The sequence below is a fragment of the Phascolarctos cinereus genome, unplaced genomic scaffold (genome assembly GCF_003287225.1).
Source record: "Phascolarctos cinereus isolate Bilbo 61053 unplaced genomic scaffold, phaCin_HiC Scaffold_3;HRSCAF=262, whole genome shotgun sequence".
NCBI classification, from domain to species: domain Eukaryota; kingdom Metazoa; phylum Chordata; class Mammalia; order Diprotodontia; family Phascolarctidae; genus Phascolarctos; species Phascolarctos cinereus.
Window position 1 is genome coordinate 34,677,154 of NW_027555736.1, and position 21,208 is coordinate 34,698,361.

The 21,208-nt window shown below is 37.1% G+C and overlaps 2 protein-coding genes across 2 annotated transcripts in view; one reads left to right on the forward strand and one right to left on the reverse strand.

Moving 5' to 3' along the window:
• Positions 1-21,208, forward strand: part of ETFA (electron transfer flavoprotein subunit alpha) — a 94,684-nt gene that overhangs the window by 15,894 nt on the left and 57,582 nt on the right. The window lies entirely within an intron of this gene.
• LOC110200606 (ubiquilin-1-like) lies at positions 4,632-6,355 on the reverse strand. Its single transcript, XM_078150765.1, is given in 2 exon segments — positions 4,632-5,593; positions 5,595-6,355. Coding segments are annotated over 2 exon segments (1,482 nt in total). The 5' UTR covers positions 6,354-6,355; the 3' UTR covers positions 4,632-4,870.

Sequence of the window (21,208 nt, forward strand, 5' to 3'; positions counted from 1 at the left end):
AAGTCAGTCAATCCAAGAATAATGAGTTTTAAACTGAGAGGGGTCCAGGTTGATGATGTAAAACAAACAAACAAACAAACAAACAAAAAAACCTGAAACCTGAGTACAAGTTCCCTGCCATAATCTTTTGTGGAAAAGTTTGAAAGAAAGTAAAAATTATTTTTATTTTCTTATTGCATTAGTCTTGGAGAGGATTCCAAAGAAGTAATAAAGGTGATAATTTTATTTTGAAGTTGGCTTATTTGATAATGACATTAAGTACATCAAGGAATGGGACTGGTTTTGGTTTCTCAAGCTTTTTGTCTTAATGGCTTTCAAAACATCATTCAACCTAAAGTTTCCTTTTTAAAAATACCAATTTTGCTACAACTAAGTCAAAATTCTTGAATATTGACTTTTAACAAACATAGAAAATGGTTAGTTTTGTTAAGGGAAAAAAAGCTCCTCTGTTGGAGTTTAGCTAATTGGTATTAGTCATCCTGTTTTATTATGTATGATTTCTGTGTTCCAGCATGCAGCATAAAATTCTTTTTGCATCAAGATCGATACAAAACATTGATGCAATGCATCATGAAAAGAAAGCTTGTATGTAGTGAGAAGGTGTTTCACATTGTATCTTTTGGTATTTTGGAGAAAAGCAATAGCTTTTTTTTTAATTTGGAACTTTTCTGAAGCTATTAAATTTTTTTTTTAAATGTTGCAGGTTTAAAAAAAATGAGTGGGTCAAAGAACAAATCATAGAAAGAGTTTTATTAAAAATAATGGCAGTGAGACAAAATATCAAATTTTGTGGGATGCAACCAAAGTAGTACTTAGGGGAAATATTGTATCTCTAAATGCTTACATCCATAAAAGCAGGTCATTTGGCCATGCTATTAGATAAACTAGAAAAAGAACAAAATCCCTCAATTAAATGCCAAAATAAAAATCATGAAAATCAAAGCATAGATTAATAAAAGTTAAAATAAAAAGCAAACAACAAAACAAAAAACTTAACTGACAAATAAAACTAGGAGCTGTTTTTTGAAAAAAATTGATAAACCATTAATTCAGTTTTAAAAAAAAAACCAAATTACGTGTCAAAAATGAAAAGGGTGAATGATCACCGATGAAGACAAAATTAAAGCAATTATTGGGAGGTGATTTGCCCAATTATGTATTAGTAAAACTGACAGTCTAAATTAAATGGATATTTACAAAAACATAAACTGTCTAGATTATCAGAAGAGGAAATAGAATATTTAAATAGCCTTATCTTAGGAAAAGAAATCAAATAAGCCATAAATGAGCTCCCTAAGAAAAATCTCCGGAACCAGATGGATTTATAATCAGCTTGTTCCAGACATTTAAAGAATAGCTCCAATACTGTATAAACTATTGAAAAAATAGGTAAAGGAGTCCTACCAAATGTTTTTTCTGTGATACAAATATAGTTTTTATACCAAAAATAGGGAAAGAACATTTTGGGTCAGTTTCTCTAATGAAATTGATGCAAAAATTTAAAATATAGAAAGGAGATTACAATGTATCATAAAAATTATATGCTAACCGGGTTGAATACCTGGAATGCAAGGCTGGTTCAATAATAGGAAAACTGTCAGCATAATTGATCATAATCAGTAATAAATCCTACAAAAATCATATCAATAGATATAGAAAAATTTTGATGAAATACAACACCCATTCATACGTGGAGCTTTTCTTAAAATATCTATTATCTATTTAAAACTGAGAGCAAGCATTATCTTCAATGGCGACAAATTATAAGCCTTTCAAATAAGATCAAGGGTGAAGAAAGGATGCTCATCGTCATCATTCAATATTGTACTAAAATGCTAACTATAGCGATAAGACAAAAATTGAAGGAATAAGAAAAGGCACTGAGTAAACCATTTACCTTTTTTTTTGGGGGGGCGAGGGAATTAGGGTTAAGTGACTTGCCTAGGGTCACACAGCTAGCAAGTGTCAGGTGTCTGGTCTGAGACCAGATTTGAACTCAGGTCTTCTTGGGCTGGTACTCTATCCACTGTGCCACATAGCTGTCCCTACAACAATTTCCTTTTTTGCAGATGATACATTAGATAAGAGTGCTGGCGCTTGAATCAGGAGGGCCTGATTTCGAATCTGTCATTGGACACTTATTAGCTGTGTGATCCTGGGCAAGTCATTAACCCTGTTTACCTCAATTTTCTCATTTGTAAAATGAGTTGGAGAAGAAAATTGCAAACCACTCTGGTATCTTGCCAGGAAAATCCGTAATAGGGTCACAAAGAGTCGAATGAATCAATAGAACAACAACAAATCTGTGATGGTATACTTAGAGAACCCTAAAGAATCAATTAAAAAACTAGTAGAAACAAATCAACTGTAGCAAAGTTTCCAGATATAAAATAAACCCATATAAATCACCAGTATTTCCATATATTAACAACAAAATCCAGCAGGAAGAGATAGAGATTCCATTTGAAATAACTGAAGATAGAAAGCATAAATACTTGAGAGTCTACCTGCCAAGACATATATGAACTATGTGAATATGCTTTAAAAATGCTTTTCACACAAAGGCAGATCCAAACAATTGGAGAAAAATTAATTGCTCATGATTAGGCTAATGCAATATAACAAAAATGCCATTAAATTAATTTACTTATTCAGTGCCATGCCAAACTACGAAAGAATTATGTTATAGAGCTAAAAAAAAATAACAAAATTCATCTGGAAGAAGAGGTCAATAATGAGGAAATCAATGGAAAGAAAAAGTGAAGGAAGATAGCTTAGCGGTACCAGATTTTTTTTTGTAAAAGCTAGAGATTTATTGTTATTTGTGATTAATAAATTGTCAAATTGGCTATGACACTTCCCCATAACTAAATATCACCATTCACCAGTACAGAAGTTGGTACTTAACCAGATTGAGGAATAAGGCAGAAAGAGCAGACATGTGAACATCACTGGTAACTCAACTTACACTCTTTGTGCCTGTGTACTGCACATTATTCTCACCAAGGTAAAGTGTCCGAACAGATTAGTGGGGCAACATGGCCTCCACAACCTTTTTTTTGTAGCAAGCAGTTACAGAAGTAATAGAATTGAACTTCAATATTTCCCTTGATTTTATTGGTCTGCACCCATGTTACTTGAACATATTTCAGTTTTTTAAAACTATACACAAGTGGAAAAAAAAACCTGACCTGAGAGAATACTGAACCAGTCAGTCAAATACGTGACTAATTTCTAGGTCATCTTTGAATTGGTCCTAAAGGAATGTGCCACCCTAACAGTTTGAGAATTAGGCAAATAGGATTTCTCTGGAAGAAAGGCTGTATAAAGAAAAGCCAAATGTTCTTACTATATGGTTAGAACAGCTCTTGATCTTTCATCTGTAAATTATATTTCTATACTACCCAATATCCATTTTAATTCAAATAGATTCTTGGTTACCAGGTATAATCCTGGTCCAATCTGGGCACAGATTTCTTCCAAAATGTCTCCTTTCTGAGCCTCTGAAAAGCATAATCTTCAACTATTTTTATAGGACTACCAAAACACTTCAGAAACAAGTGGCTCACAAATCATTTTTAATTCATTTATTACCTGTGCACAAGAGTAATAGCTGATAAACCCAAAAGAAACAGTTTTATTTTTACATGGTGGTTAAAAGTAATTGAAATATCACGACACTTTCAGTAAAAGTAACATTTCTAATTACAAAGCATAATGCATGTTAGAATTGCTATGGTAAAGCTGAAAAGTCTTAGGCAAAAGCACTTTCTGGGAATAATATAGTACTTCTTCAGTCTGCACAAAGACTAAAAGGTAATTTACAGTTGATCTGTGAATGTCGAGACAGTGTTACAATGTAGTTTTCTGTACAATTAAATGTATACTTGAGCTAATCAGGATCAGCATTTTTACTGTATTTTAAATGAAGTTGCCTAAACAGCACTTTTGCCGAGAGATGTTTATTAAAGTTGCTGTAAGATTCTACACAACTAGGGAAGTATCTGTTTTCATATTTAATTGTTCTCTCCCTTTTTTTGGTTATAAGTGTCCTGCTCAGTTACTTCCTCAAAATGCACAGTTTTGGATGTGTATACTGTATTTTATACAAATGAAGCAAAAATGTTCAGTAAGTGGTATAAATCTAACAGCAGCACTCTGCTAGCAAAAATACGTGCCTAAGTCACAATATGCAATATTGTACCACAAATTATAGCATCAAATAATGTTTCTTTTCAATACGTTTTATTCTACATAAATTACTACCATAGGCTAATGTTTAAAAAGCAAATAAATTGGACAGTTGCAGGACAAAACCTGTTCACCCAACTGTAAAAGCTGATATCTGTTTCCAAAAATCACAATAAATGCAGAACAAAGAAAAGTGAAAAAGCATTGATTCCCACTGTTGGAAAAAAACAAACAAAAATAAAACAAAAAACCTACTGCACTCCACTTTAAAATGCATTGCATTGGTTTAGTTTTTAACAGGACAGAATTCCAAGAGTCAAAATGAAATAAAGCAGGTATTTTAAAGATTTAAGAGCCATTATCAAAAATAAATTACATTTTTTCAAGATATAGAAATGTTGCTGTGATGGCTGGGAGCCCAGTAGCCTTTTGATGGCTGCATTGATATCTCCTCCTGTTGCTATTACAGCCTGTAAGTTTGCTTCACGGTTCAAGAAACCCATTGCGCTGAGCTGTTCCAGTTGCTGCTGAAATCTGACTTCTGGATTTTGTAACTGCTAAGGGTTTGCCCCAGCAAGAACTTGCAACGTTTGTTGAATAAGCTGTTGGTGTCCAGGTTCTGTAGTTCCTGATGACGGACTTGTGTTTTCACTAGGTGCCGAGCTAGACACATTAGTTCCTATAGAGCTTCCAGTGTTTCCCAATCCCCCCGGCCAGGAGTAAACCCTGGTATGAGCCCCGGTGCTTCTGTTGCTAATGTCTGTAGACCTTGCTGGATCTGTAACAAGGCCTGCAGCGCTCTAGGGTTGGACATTGCTGAAAGTGTGTCAGGATTCTGCATTTGTTGGAGGAAAGTTGGGAGCTGTTGTCTCATTTGTTCTTGAAGCTGAGGATTTCCAGCAAATAGAGGATTATTCAGCATCATCTGTGCAGCAAGATCAGGATTCTGGCTTAGTGACTGCATCATGCTCCTCATGTAGGGTGCAGACAACATGTTCTGCATAAGCTGTGGATTTTCAGTTATCTGTTGCAATAAGCTCTGCATTCCTGGTGTGTTGAACATACCGGTTCCCACTCCAGGTCCCAAATTTGGCATAGTGTTACTTTCTCCAGTAGAGCTAGTAGTGCTACTGCTAACATTGCTACCAGTACCATCGACGCTGCTGGTGGTGTTACTGCTGGTTGTTGAACTCTGGGTACCAGACTGTGGAGGCCAAGAATTAGGTAAAGGATCTCTGTTCTCTGTACGGGAAGGCTGACTTCCTTCAGCAGAGGGTGGATTGCTCACCAATGAAGCAGATGGGTTTCCACCAAAGTGTTCTTGTGCTGCATTCAACATTGGTTCCTGAATATCTGTGTACATACGCCTCAAAGCATTGTATCCACCTGGTATATACTTTAAGATTACTCAAGGCTCTGTCTTGATTTCTCATCATTTCCTGCATCATTGCTGGATTTCTTGCAAGGTCTAGGGTTTGTCTCATTATATCTGGATTATTAATCATGTGACTAATCTCTGGATTTCGTTGTATTAACTGCTGAATTTGAGAATTGGCCATAATTAACTGTCTCATCAGATCGGGATTTGAAAGCATGCTCTGAACAAAGGGATTTTCCATAATCTGGACCATCATTTCTGGGTTGGACATGAGCTGCGGCTGCATTTGACTTTGCAGTTCAGAGAAGTTGGATGTATTCAGGCCCAAACTACTCAGACCTGCAAGACCTCCAAGGCCACCTAAACCAAAAGGGTTACTATTTGTAGAAACCGGTGTGGAGTTACTATTGGGAGATGCTGATGTAGTAGAATTACTTCCAGTGGTGTTTGTTTGCTGAACTGGATGATCCTGAGGTCTGTTTTGTGTTTTTATGACAAGGTGAACAGTAAGTCCATCATGTATTCCATGCTGGCTCAGAGTATCTTGATCTTTTAAAATTTGTCCAGCGAATATTAACACAGGTTGATCAGGATGGGACTTGAATCGTTAGGAGATTTTTTCCTTAAACTGCTGGACAGAGCTGGTCTCGGGCAACATAAACTCCTCCGCCTCTTTCGGGGTCTTCGCAGGGACTTTGATGATCTTGGGGTCGCCGGCGGGGGTTGCGGCACCATCTACTGCAGTGGGGCCCGAGGAGCCGCTGCTCTCGCCGCCCTCTGCCATGGCGGCGGCGGCAGCTTAGGCGAGGCGCGAGGCCTCGCTGCAGCGGCTGCGGCTGGTGGCCCGGAGGCTGAGGGGTGGGGGGAGGGGGGAGCGGTAGAAGGCACCCCACCCCCCCGTGGGGTGAGGCACTATAGGGGCGCTGGCAGGGGCCCGGCCTTTGGTGGCAGCGGCGGCGGCTGCTGCTGCTGCCGCCGCCGCCGCTGCTGCTGCCGCCGCCGCCTCCGCTGCCGCCGCCGCCGCCGCTGCCGCCATGGCCACCGCGCCATGGCCACCGCTGGGTGCTCCGATCTGCTTACACACTCCTTAGCAGTACCAGATTTCAAACTATTGCAAAAGGGTGATCATCAAAACAATCTGGTACTGTCTAAGAAATGGAGTGGTCGATCAATGGAATAGATTAGGTGGTTAATATATAGTGGTAAGTGACCACAGCTGTCTAGTGTTTGATAAATTCAAAGATCCTAGCTATTGAGGCAAGAACTCACTATTTGGCAACAGCTGCTGGGAAAACTGGAAAGCAGTCTGGCAGAAACTAGTCTTAGATCAATATCTCACATCATATATTAAGATAAAAGCAAAATTGGTACATGATTTAGACATAAAGGGTAACAAACAGGTTAGAAGAACGTGGAAGAATGTACGTGTCAGATCTGTGGATAGGGAAAGAGTTCATGAACAAACACGATAGGGTCATGGGATGTAAAATGGATAATTTTAATTATATGAAATTAAAAGCCTTTTGCACAAACAAAACCAATGCAGCCAAAATTAGAGGAAAGCAGGAAACTAGGGGAAAGTTTTTTTTTTACCATTTCTCTAAGAAAAGCCTCATTTCTCAAATGTATAGGGAACTGAGCCAAATATATAGAAATGAGTCATTCCCCAATTGATAAATGGTCAAAGGATATAGACAGGCAGTTTTCAGAAGACATCAAAACTACCATGGAAAAGTGCTGTTACTAATAATTAGAGAAATACAAATTAAAACAGTTCCGAGGTGCCACTTTTTACTCATTGGATTGGCTAATGTGACAGAAAAGGAAAATGATGAATGCTGAAAGCTAGGTAGAAAAATAGGGACACTCACTGTTGTTAGAGGAGTGAATTGATCTAACCATTCTGGAGAACAATTTGGAACTGGGCCCAAAGGGCTATAAAACTGTGCATACCCTTTGACCAAGTAATACCACTGGTAGGTCTGTATCCCAAAGAGATAAAAGGAAAAGGACCCAAATGTATGAAAATATTTGTAGCAGCTCTTTTTATGGTGGCAAAGAATTGGAAACTTAGGGGATGCCCACCAATTTCGGGAATGGCTGAACAAGTTATGGTTGGTGTATGATTGTGGTAGAATGCCATTATGCTTTAAGAAATGATGAAGATGGTTTCAGAAAAATCTGGAAAGACTCAAATGAAATGGTGCAAAGTAAAGTGAGCAGAACCAGGAGAACATTGTATATAGTAGTAGCAATATTGTAACAGTGATCTACTCCGATCACTACAGTAATCCAAGATAATTCCAAAGGACTAATGATGAAAAATGCTATCATCTTCCAGGGAGAACTGATGAACTCTGAGTGCAGATTAAAGCATTTTTTTCACTTTCTTTATTTTTCTTGCTTTTTTCCCCTTCTACAACATGACTAATGTGGAATTATGTTTTGCATGATTTCATGTGTATAATGGGTATTTCTTGCCTTCTCAGTGGGTGGGGGAGAAGCTGAAGGGAGGGAGAGAATTTGCAATTGAAAATTAAAAATAATTTAAAATTATGGTTCTGACTTTAAAAAATTATTTTTTAGTTTTCAACATTCACTTCCATGAGCTTTTGAGTTTAAAATTTTCTTCCCCTCCTTTCTCACCTCCCTCCCCAAGATGGCGTGCAATGCAATATAGACTCTACTTATACATTTCTATTAAACATATTTTCACATTAGTCATCTTTAAAAGAAGAATTAGAACCAATAGGAGGAACCATAAGAAAGAAGAAACAAAACAAAACAAGAAAAAAAAGAGAAAATAGTATACTTTGACCTGTATTCAGATTCCATAGTTCTTTCTCTGGCTATGTATAGCATTTTCCACCATGAGACTTGGAGATGTCTTAGATTATGGTCCTAACTATTAGAAAATAATAAACTTAACATGATTTATTATTAACTTAATATACGTAGTGGTTAGAGAGCCAACTTTGGAGTCAGGGAGACCTGGGTTCAGTTCCCTCATTTTGACACATATTGGCTGTGTGATCCTTGGTGTTGTATTTAATTGCTTATCGTCCCAAAAAACTATATGACTAAAAGTTACAGAGCAGTTGCCAGTCAGCTTTGATAGAGGGAGTTTCTTGATTGCAATATCCTTTTACCAGTGAAATTACAGGCTTGGATCATAAAACAAAAATCATAATATCATAAGTTTTCATAGAGCTTGAAGGGATCTTTGGAACCGCTCAGCCAGTACCCTTAATTTACAGATGGAGAAACAGGCAGCTGGAGGCACAGTGGAGAGAGGCCTGGAGTCAGAAATATGTAAGTTCAAACCAGGCGTCAGACATTTCCTACCTGTGGGACCCTGAGCAAGTCACTTAACATCTGCCTCAGTTTCCTTAGCTGTAAAATGCAGATAATGATAGCATCTACCTCCTAGGGTTGTAAGGATCAAATGAAATAATCATCGTAATGTGATTAGCACAGTGCCTTGGCACATAGTAAGCGCTATGTAAATGCTAGCTGTTATTAAGAGAGGTTAAATTGATTTGCTCAGAGACTCATAGCTAATAAATGTCAGAACTGTGATTTGAATTCATGTCCTTCTGACTGTCAAGTCCAGTGATCTGTCCATCATACCATGCTGCCTCTCAAATTAATCATCAACTGAAAAAAAATAGCTAACATGGTGTGGTAAAAGCTTATCAAGTATGTTGTATCATATGTTTATCTCTCTTGATCCCCACAACAACCCTGGGGGCACATGCTATTGTTATAATGCCCATTTTACAGATGAGCAAACAGGTTGAGCAAAGCTCAATAACTATGAAGTGCCCAGGGGCACACAGTAAATATCTGACTCAGGATTTAAAGTCGGGTCTTCCTGACTCCAGATGTAGCACTCTGTCTGCTATACTGCCTAGCACAATGTATGGGAATAAAATAACAATCCCTAAGCACCATGGAGTGTACTTTATCAGAGTAGACTTAACTAAGAAGTCTCTTGTTTCCTTCCAGATCTGTTTGGAGCTTTATCATTTTGGCTTTGCTTTTCTATAGTTGTCATCATATGTGTGCCGTTCAGGATCTGCTGATCCAGTACCATTCATAGAACAAGCCAAGTGAGTTATTGGCAAAGAAACTATGTAATACATAACGACAACATGAATTGCCTAAAGGATTATTTGTTTGAGATTGCATGGAAGAAACAGGTATGACAAAAGATATTGGACTTCTGACTGGGAATCTAATTCTTAATTCTGTCACTGACTTGCTATGGGATCTTGGACATATTTACCCTTTCTAGGCCTTAGTTTCCCTATTTATTGGAACTTTGCACTTAGAAATGTTAGTTCTAACTTGAGTCCTGGAAATTGGAAAAAGCAAAAAGAAAAAGTGTAATTATCGTAGAATAACTTAAAGAAATATTTATGAAGCACCTGATAAGTACAAGGTCATTTGCTACATGTTGGGGATAATACAGCAAATGAAAAATGCAGAGATATGATTAGAATAGACCTTTATCATTTGGGGGAATTGAGGAGGGAACGCTTCTAGGCCAGGCCCTTTTATAGATGCAGTGGAATAGGCTGTGAAAAGAGATGACTGGAAATAAAGATTTTTCCAATTAGTCAAGTGTTGAGTTTTTCTGGAGGGTTCTGATATTCAACAGTGATTTGACAAAAAGAAAAAACCCAAAAAACCCAAGTAGCTAAGATAAGCTTACAATCAAACTGGTTGATGAAATAGACCTCACCTCATACCATGGATCCTTTGATTAGATTTGGTTCCTTTTATACTATTTTCTTTTTTTTTTTTTTTGTTTTAAGCAATGGGGTTAAGTGACTTGCCCAGGGTCACACAGCTAGTAAGTGTTATGTGTCTGAGGCCGAATTTGAACTCAGGTCCTCCTGAATCCAGGGCCGGTGCTCTATCCACTGTGCCACCCAGCTGCCCCACTTTTATACTATTTTCATGATATAAATTTATAGGAAAGATTTTAAGTATGGGAATGTATTTTAGTTGCCTGTATTTCTAAGTTGGGGGTAAATGTCCAATTGCAAATGTTCTTTTTGTATAGATATGGTTGGCATATCAAAAGGTGGCTCTCAAATTCTGTTGCCCTCCCTACACTTGTTTTCTTGGCAGAGGAGAGAACACATGCTCGCTCTTGATTTTTGGTTTTATTATTTTGTAGTTTGACCAAAACGGATTCCATAGCCTTGGGAAAAAAACAACAAATTGGGAACTGACTGTTGGCAAGTAGTATGATGATAAGAGTTATTTAGCACTTGATGGTGGACAGTGTTCTTCTCTTATAACAGTCTGTGAGGGGGATAGTGAGTGCATTACTCTCCATTTTATATGTGAGATATTGTGAGGTCGTTAGAATTTAATTGACTTGAGTTGGTAAGACTCCAAGGTGGGATTTTACCTAGGGTTCAGGTTCTCATTTCCCCTCTCCTTGGTATAACTGCTTCTCAAATTAACATTTAAGTATCGTGTGCCTGGCTGTTGATGTCAATATCCCCAATGTGAATTTTGAATTTTTCCTGAAAGATCGAAATCCTGGCCCCACTTAGTCCTTGAAGAGTGAGCTCAGGTATGGGGTGACTATACCCACCTAGGGCCTGTCTGTGGTACCACTTCAAGAAGTTGATGGCTCTTTGGAAGGGAAGGACTTTTTCCCAGGACAATAGAGTAACAATCCACAGACAAATAGGAAGAAAAGTGACAGAGATTCCTAAGCAGTTTAGAGAATGGGAAAGGAAGATGAGACTAAGTAGGAGCCTGGAACCTGAATTTGACTTAATATGCTTTTTGTGTATTCTAGTGACCCATTGGTATCTTATCTCACCACTCTTTTGGGTGGGGCAAGGAATGGCTCTTCTCCAAACTTCTTTCCCCCAGTGGTTGCCCAGTAATCAGCTGTCAAGAAGGTGCTCAGTGAGTGTTTCATGAAGGAAGGAAGGAGTTTTACAGTGTTTTGGTCTAAAATGAGATTTTAGTAGGAGTGATGTTTACATGACTGTAGACAAATGTTAGATTCTGAGTTTCCAATATTTTCTGCCTTAGAAAATGTGAGAGATTGAAAGACTTTTGCTTCCTCTATTCTTTACCCTCTGCCTCCTTCCCATTCAATTTGAATTATAATCCTTTGTTCATAAAATTTTTAGATCATTGACTCTTAGGATACACAGTTGGAAGGGATCTTAGAAATTAATACATCACCCTCATTTTACAGATGAGGAAACTGAGGCCCAGGGAGGCAAAGTGATTTGCCTAAGATATTGCTATTATTTAATAATGATTGGGAATTGGCTTTTGGGATGTAGGTTAGTTTTACATTTCCTGATTTTCTAGAGATGTTTCCAGAGTTGTTTTGATGATAATATTTTGGTACTTTATCTCTAATTTCAATTCATTTTGATTTAGTTAAAAATTTGTAAGTGCTTCTCTCAGGAAATAATTTATTTTGTATATATTGTGTTATATTTTGAATTATTTATCTTTGTAGACGGTCCTTATCCCCTTTCTCCATAATGCCTGGCACACATTAGGCACTTCATTTGAGGGTCACACATTTTTGCTAGAAGACAGGTCAGATTCTTTTTTTTTTTAATTTTTAGGCAATTGGGGTTAAGTGACTTGCCCAGGGTTACACAGCTAGTAAGTGTCAAGTGTTTTGGTCTGAGGCTGGATTTGAACTCAGGTACTCCTGACTTCAGGGCCAGTGCTCTATCCATTGCGCCACTTAGCTGCCCTGACAGGTCAGATTCTTGCTCAGCCATATGCATTTTTTATGTCTTTTATGTCATTTAGAGACTAAATTTAGAGCTGGAAGGAGCCTCAGATCATCTAGTTCAGTACTTTAATTTTATAGACAAGGAAATTGAGGCCCAGAAAGTTGAAGTCACTTGCACATTGTCACAGGTAGTAAAGTAGATCTGGGATTTATACCCACATTGTCTGCCTCCGAATTCAGTGCTTCTGCCTACCATGCTGTGAGCCCTCTTACTGGCTTGGCCATCACCATTGGTAACATGATGCCGCTTAATTTCTCTTGTTATGCTTCTTTCCATTGCCCTGTGAATCATTTGTTATTTTAATTAATTTGATCTCTTGATGTTTCATGATTTAGAGCCACATAGCATCCCTGGCAAAATATTTTTATAAGAAATGACCTTTTGTGATAGCATGTAGTTTGGAATTATTGTAAGCATGGCAGAATTTCCCAGCCTCATTTCTTAACATTCAACTCTGGTCTCAACTCATTGTCCTGCATTTAAATATACTGATGGATTGTCATTTGACTACATGTTTGGGCATTCTGCACTTTTAAAAAATCTGCTTTGTGTTTCTGATATGCCTGGTGAGATTTAAGTTCTTTTGGACTGCCATGGTTTTTATTGAGGGAGCTTTGTGTAAGTTCCTTGGCTTGATACTGTTGGTCCAGTGTTACCCCATATAAATAGCAGCATTTGGACACTACGGCTGTTAATGTGAAATTATTTGATTGGACTTCATATGAAACCTCTTCTGTGACACTGGTAAATACCTTAGGGGAATCTCTGCCTCCTGGTTTACTTCACTTAATGTCAGTACTCAGTGGATCTTTGGAGAGTTCTCTTCAGTGTTTTCATTGGCTATAAATGGTGTCTTACATGATGTTAATGCATAGGGAGAGACATGAACAAAGAGTACTTGCTGGAGAACCATTAGGTAATCAGACTTTGAGTGATGGAAGTATACACTTTTTTACAATCATGCTAATTTTTTGTGTTAAACAACCCTTTAAACAGTATTCTGTTCTTTTTGGAAATTCTAAAACTTGCAAATTCTTCAGGAATAAGACCCAGTTTATCCAATGACAAGATAATAAATTATGGCCAAAATGGGCCTGTTGCCACCAAATCATGGATTTATCATTCACATGGTAACTAAAATTGCATAACTTTTATGGCAAATTATGTATGAAACATAATCAAAAGTATAGTGTCTGATCTATCAGTAATAAATAGTTTGTTCCTGGCAGTTCAGATGAACTGATCTTTAAATCATAAATCATATCCTGGGGGCTTAAATACATAAATTGAATCCCAAATGCTTTACAAGATCCATGCTGTTGTGATCAGGATCAATAATGCCATGTAATTGTATTTATGATCCTAGCACAGGGCCTTACCCAAATCATCAACATGGTAGATTGGATTTGTGGCTAGTTTTGATGTTCTTTCTCCCAGCCCCCCCAACCCCATTTTGTATTGTATCAAACTTACTTCTTACATGTTGGCAAATATATTCCTTGCTGCTACTTAAACTTATAATGTTATAGGCCCATCACTGCTCAGTCATTCACTTATACCATTTCAATCGCTGTTAATTTTCTGGGAAACCATATATGATCATTATGGCCATATGAGCAGAGGATACTGCACCACAAAGGGCAGGAATGTCTCTCTCACTTAGCATCAGTTGGTGCCTCCAGGGCTTTACTTGAAATCTCTGCTAGCCTTGTTCCAAACTATGTTTCCTGACAAGAACTGTACTGACACAAATAAATGTCTGAAAAGATAGTTGGAGGATGAATTTTAAAAAAATGTTTCTAGAAGTTTGGTACTTTGGTGGATACTTTCATTGGTATGGGGACTTCTTCAGTGAGTGCATATCACAAACCCTCCATATCTTTCAATTCTTTGTAATTCTTACATATGTTTTCTCATAAATCTTCTGCCTAAGACCTTCCCCTGGCCCTTTATATTTTGGGGAAGAGGAGTGCCTGTACACCTTTGAGGCTGTCTGTCTACTGTGTCTCTTCACTATGTGATCTGCTTTCCTTTTCTAGTAGTGTAGCTCTTTGTTTATTTTTTCCACTGCTACCTGTGTGCTGTTCATAATTGATAACCTGAATCCCCATAAAAATTTCAAAAGAGTGGAAAAGATAATGGACATAAATCCCTACCAGAATAAAATGACAGAGAAGACATTAGGAATTACCAATTCCAATGCCCGCTTTCTCTTTTTTATTAATAACCCACAGAAATTCTTCCTTGACTAAGATCACTGTTTGGAATATTTAGACACCTGCATATGTGGCACTGTCAGCAACTTCATTCCTGGTTTCAGGAATTTTCATATTGGACACTAAGTGGTTATAACAAAATTGCTGTTCTGTATATTGGAACAGACTGCCCTAGTCAGCTCTTTGGAGAGAGATGATCAAAATCAGTTAGGACCTACAATTGGCATTGATGTTATTGAGCATGATTCATTTCATGAAATAGACTCAAAACCAATCCCTTGGATTCTCTGAATAGACTTTTTTAAACAGCTCTGTGGGTGGCAGAATGGAAATATTACAGCATTTGGTCCATTCTTTCTTTAGCTGGTATGCTCCATCCCTGTGGACTATTATAATGGTAAGGCATGTCCAGTATTTCTTTTTTTTTAATTTTTAAATTTTTTAAAATTTTATTAATTTATTTTGATTTATCAACAATCACTTCCATATGCTTTTGAGTTGAAAATTTTTGTCCCCCTTCCTCCCCCCCATCCTCCCCAAGATGGCACACAATTTGATATAGGCTTTACATTTACATACCCATTAAACATATTTTCACATTAGTGAAGTTGTAAGTAAAAATTAAAACCAATAGGAGGAACCATCAGAAAGATGAAACAAAACTCAACAGAAGGTAAAAATAAGTGATAGCGATTCGACTTCCATAATTCTTTCTTTGGATGTGGACAGCATTTTCCATCTCGAGGGCTCTGGAGATGTCTTAGATCCTCGTAATGCTGAGAAGGGTTCAGTTTAACAATCTTAGTCATTGTGTAACATGGCTGTTACTGTATACAAAGTCCTCTCGGTTCTGCTCACTTCACTCAGCATCAGATCATATAAGTCTTTCCAGGTTTTTCTGAAGTCAGCCTGTTCATCATTTCTTATAGCACAATAGTATTCCATTACATTCATATACCACAACTTGCTCAGCCATTCCCCAATTGATGGGCATCCTCTCAATTTCCAATTCTTTGCCACCACAAAAAGAGCTGCTATGAATATTTTTGTACATGTGGGTCCTTTTCCCATTTGTTTGATCTCTTTGGGATATAGCCCTAGAAGTGCTATTGCTGGATCAAAGGGTATGCACATTTTTGTAGCCCTTTGGGCATAGTTCCAAATTGTTCTCCAAAATGGTTGGATCATTTCACAACTCCACCAACAATGTATTAGTGTTCCAATTTTCCCACATCTTCTCCAACATTTATCATTTTCCTGTTTTGTCATGTTGGCCAATCTGATAGGTGTGATGTGGTACCTCAGAGTTGTTTTGATTTGCATTTCTCTAATCAATAATGATTTAGAGCATTTTTTCATATGACTATAGATGGCTTTAATTTCTTCATCTGAGAACTGTCTGTTCATATCCTTTGACCATTTATCAATTGGGGAATGGCTTGTGTTCTTATAAATTTGTCTTAATTCTCTATATATTTTAGAAATGAGGCCTTTATCAGAGAGACTGGTTGTAAAAATTCTTTCCCAATTTTCTACCTTCCTTCTAATCTTAGTTGCATTGGCTTTGTGCAAAAACTTTTCAATTTAATGTAATCAAAATTATCCATTTTGCTTTTCATAATGTTCTCTATCTCCTGTTTGGTCATGAATTCTTCTGTTCTCCATAGATCTGATAGGTAAACTATTCCTTGTTCTCCCAGTTTACTTATGGTATCAGCCTTTATATCTAAGTCATGAACCCATTTTGACTTTATTTTGGTATATGGTGTGAGATTTGGGTCTATGCCTAGTTTCTGCCATACTCTTTTCCAGTTTTCCCAGCAGTTTTTTTCAAAGAGTGGGTTCTTATCCCAGAAGCTGGGGTCTTTGGGTTTATCAAATAATAGATTACTATAGTCATTGACTACTGTGTCTTGCATATTTAACCTATTCCACTGATCCACCTCCCTATTTCTTAGCCAGTACCAAGCAGTTTTGATGATTGCTGCTTTATAATACAATTTAAGATCTGGAATTGCTAGGCCACCTTCCCCTGCATTTCTTTTCATTAGTTCCTTTGATATTCTGGACCTTTTGTTTTTCCAAATGAATCTTGTTATTATTTTTTCTAACTCTATAAAATAATTTGGTAGTTTGATTGGTATGGCACTGAATAAGTAAATTAGCTTAGGTAGGATTGTCATTTTTATTATATTAGCTGGCCTACCCATGAGCAACTGATGTTTTTCCAATTATTTAGATCTGATTTTATTTGTGTGAAAAGTGTTTTGTAATTGTGTTCATAGAGTTCCTGGGTTTGTTTGGGAGGTAGACTCCTAAATATTTTATAATGTCTACAGTAAGTTTAAATGGGATTTCTCTTTCTATCTCTTGTTGTTGGGCTTTGTTGGTAATATATAGAAATGCTGATGATTTATGTGGGTTTATTTTATAGCCTGCAACTTTGCTAAAGTTGTTTATTATTTCAAGTAGTTTTTTACTTGATTCTCTAAGTATATCATCATGTCATCTGCAAAGAGTGATAGCTTTGTTTCTTCTTTGCCTATTCTAATGCCTTCAATTTCTTTTTCTTCTCTTATTGCTAAAGCTAATTTCCAGTACAATATTGAATTACAGTGGTGATAATGGACATCCTTGTTTCACTCCCGATCTTATTGGAAATGCTTCTAGCCTGTCCCCATTACATATAATGCTTGCTGAAGGTTTTAGATATATGCTATTTATTATTTTAAGGAAGACTCCATTTATACCTATGCTTTCTAGTGTTTTTAATAGGAATGGGTGTTGTATTTTATCAAAAGCTTTTTCTGCATCTATTGAGATGATCATGTGGTTTCTGTTGGTTTTGTTGTTGATATGCTCAATGATGCTGATAGTTTTCCTAATATTGAACCAACCCTGCATTCCTGGTATAAATCCTACCTGGTCATAGTGTATTATTCTTGTGATAAGTTGCTGCAATCTACTTGCTAGTATTTTGTTTAAAATTTTTGCATCTATATTCATTAGAGAAATTGGTCTATAATTTTCTTTCTCTATTTTGACTCTTCCTGGTTTAGGTATCAACACCATATTTGTATCATAAAAAGAATTTGGTAAGACTCCTTCTTCACCTATTTTCCCAAATAGTCTATATAGTATTGGAATTAATTGTTCTTTAAATGTTTGATAGAATTGCATGTAAATCCATCTGGCCCTGGAGATTTTTTCCTAGGGAGTTCATCAATGGCTTGTTCAATTTCTTTTTCTGAGATGGGGTTATTTAAGTATTTTACTTCCTCTTCGTTAATCTGGGCAATTTATATTTTTGTAAATATGTATCCATTTCACTAAGATTGTCAAATTTGTTGGCATATAGTTGGGCAAAATAATTCCTAATTATTGTTTTAATTTCCTCTTCCTTGGTGGTAGCTTCCCTTTTCATTCTTGATACTAGTAATTTGGTTTTCTTCTTTCTTTTTTTAATTAAATTAACCAAAGGTTTATCTATTTTATTGGTTTTTTCATAAAACCAGCTCTTAGTTTTATTTATTAGTTCAATAGTTTTCTTAATTTCAATTTTATTAATTTTTCCTTTGGTTTTCAATATTTCTAATTTGGTGTTTAGTTGAGGATTTTTAATTTGTTCTTTTTCTAGTTTTTTTAGTTGTATGCCCAATTCATTAATCTCCTCTTTTTCTATTTTATTTATGTAAGCATTTAGAGATATAAAACTTCCCCTAAGAACTGCTTTGCTGCATCCCATAGGTTTTGGTATGTTGTCTCATTATTGTCATTCTCTTGAATGAAATTATTGATTGTTTCTATGATTTGTTGTTTGACCCAATCATTTTTTAGGATTAGATTATTTAGTTTCCAATTATTTTTTAGTCTATCTTTCCATGGCCCTTTATTACATATAATTTTTATTGCATCATGATCTGAAAAGGATGCATTTAATATTTCTGCCTTTCTGCATTGGATTGTGAGGTTTTTATGCCCTAGTACATGGTCAATTTTTGTGTATGTGCCATGTACTGCAGAAAAAAGTATATTCCTTTCTATCCCCATTCAGTTTTCTCCAGAGGTCTATCATACCTAACTTTTCTAATGTTCTATTCACCTCCTTAACTTCTTTCTTGTTTATTTTGTGGTTAGACTTATCTAGTGCAAGAGGGGAGGTTCAGGTCCCCACTAGTATAGTTTTGCTGTCTATTTCTTCCTGTAACTCCCTGAACTTCTCCTGTAAGAATTTGGATGCTATACCATTTGGTGCATATATGTTTAGTAATGATATTACTTCATTGTCTATGGTGCCTTTTAGCAGGATGTAGTTTCCTTCCTTATCTCTTTTGATTAGATCTATTTTTGCTTTTGCTTTGTCTGAGATCAGGATTGCTACCCCTGCTTTTTTTACTTCAGCTGACGCATAATATATTCTGCTCCAGCCTTTTACCTTTACCCTGTATGTGTCACTCTTTTTCAAATGTGTTTCCTGTAAACAACATATTGTAGGATTATGTTTTTAATCCATTCTGCAATCCATTTCCATTTTATGGGAGAGTTCATCCCATTCACATTCACAGTTATGATTACTATCTGTGTCTTTTTCTCCATCCTTTCCCCCCATTTATGCTTTTCTTTCTCCTTTTTCCTTTCCCCCTTCACTAGTGTTTTGCTTTTGACCACCGCCTCCTTCAGTCCCTTCCCCCTTTTATTATCCCTTTCCCTTTTCTTCCCCTTTACTCTTACTGCTTCTTCCCTCCCTTCTTTCTCCCCCTCCCTTTTCTTTCCCCTTTTCCCTCCTACTGCCTATAGGGCAAGTTAGATTTCTATACCTAACTGATTATTATGCCCTTCTTGAGCCAAATCTGATGAGAGTAAGGTTCAAACAATGCTCCCCCCCCTTTCCCTCTGCTGTAATAGGATTTTGTGTCTTTTCCTGTAATGTAATTTACCCTTGTCTGCCTCCTCCTTTCTCAGTACATTTTCTAAGATCAGATTGATCCACTTATTTGGATCCATTTAACCCACTTGATTAGATTTTTTTTTATCATTACATCAAAGTCAACTAATATCCACCCTCTTTATGTATACTCCTTTAACAAGGTGTAATAACAATACAGTTCTCAAGGGTTGCAAGTCTCATATTCCCTTGTAGGGGTTTAAACAGCCCCCCTTATTAACAACATATTGTATTCTTCTGTCCCATTTACCTTTTTAAGTCCTTCTTGAGTCCTGTACTTGAAGATCAAATTTTTTGTTGACCTCTGGTCTTTTTATCAGGAAAGTTTGGAAGTCTCCTATTTCATTGAATATCCACCTCTCCCTTGAAAAATGATGCTCATTTTTGCTGGGTAATTGATCCTTGGCTGCATTCCAAGCTCCTTTGCCTTAGGAATATCATGTTCCATGCCCTGCGGTCTTTTAATGTAGAAGCTGCAAGGTCCTGTGTAATCCTGACTGTGGTTCCATGATATTTAAATTGTTTCTTTCTGGCTGCTTGCAGCACCTTCTCTTTCATCTGGTAATTTTGGAATTTTGCTATTATATTCCTTGGTGTTGTCAATTTGGGATGTCTTTCAGGTGGTGATCGGTGGATTCTTGCTATGGTTATTTTCCCTTCTGGTTCTAGGACTTCGGGCAGTTTTCCTTTATGATTTCCTGAAAGATACTGTCCAGGCTTTTTTTCATCATGATTTTCAGGTAGTCCAATAATTTTTAAATTGTCTCTCCTGATCGATTTTCCAGGTGGTTGTTTTACTGATGAGGTATTTTACATTTTCATCTATTTTTTTCTTTTTTGTTTCTGTTTGACTGATTCTTGCTCTCTCATAGAGACATTAGTTTCCATTTGTCCAATTCTAGTTTTTAACAGATTGTTTTCTTCTGTTAGTTTTTGTACTTCCTTCTTCAATTGGCCAATTTGTTTTTTAGGGACTTGTTTTCTTCAGTGTTTTTTTTTCCAATTGGCCAATTGTATTTTTGAAGGACTCTTCTACCTCTCTCATTTGACTATTAAAATCCTTCTTGAGCTCTTCTAAGAAGGCTTTTTGGGCTTCAGACCAGTTCATATTCCCTTTTGTTGTTGCAGATGTGGGTTTGTTGACAATGTTGTCCTCTTCAGAATTTCTGTCTTGATCTTCACTCTTCTCATAATATGAATCTATGGTACGTTTCTTTTTACTCATGGTGTTTCTTTATTCCCTGGCCTTTAAAGAGATTGAGCTCTCCTGCTGGGGAACAGAGGGCACTGACCCAAGCTTCTTGTGTTGGGAGCCTAGGTCTTGGTCACTGGCTTTGTGTGCTGGGGCCTCTTATGCTGGCAATTGGAGGCTGTAGGTTTCTGGCAGCTTACCTGTGTTGGGCTGGAATCAGCAAGGCTGGAACTTTCAGGCAATTCTAGGTTGCCTGCTTTTCCTTTCCTTTAGCTTTCTTCAGCTCCTTTTAGATGGGTGCTGCAGGGTGTTTATCTGCCTGGGGCCCCTGCAGTGTTGTCTCCCTCGTTTCTGCTAATGCACTGGGAGATTCCTTTGTGGTGGAGTGCTGAGGCTCCTGGTGGTTTTCTGAGCTGGTTTCTGCCAGTTCCCCCCGCTCTCTCTGAGGCACTCAGAGGTCCAGGTGTTGGTGTTTGCCTGCTCTACCAC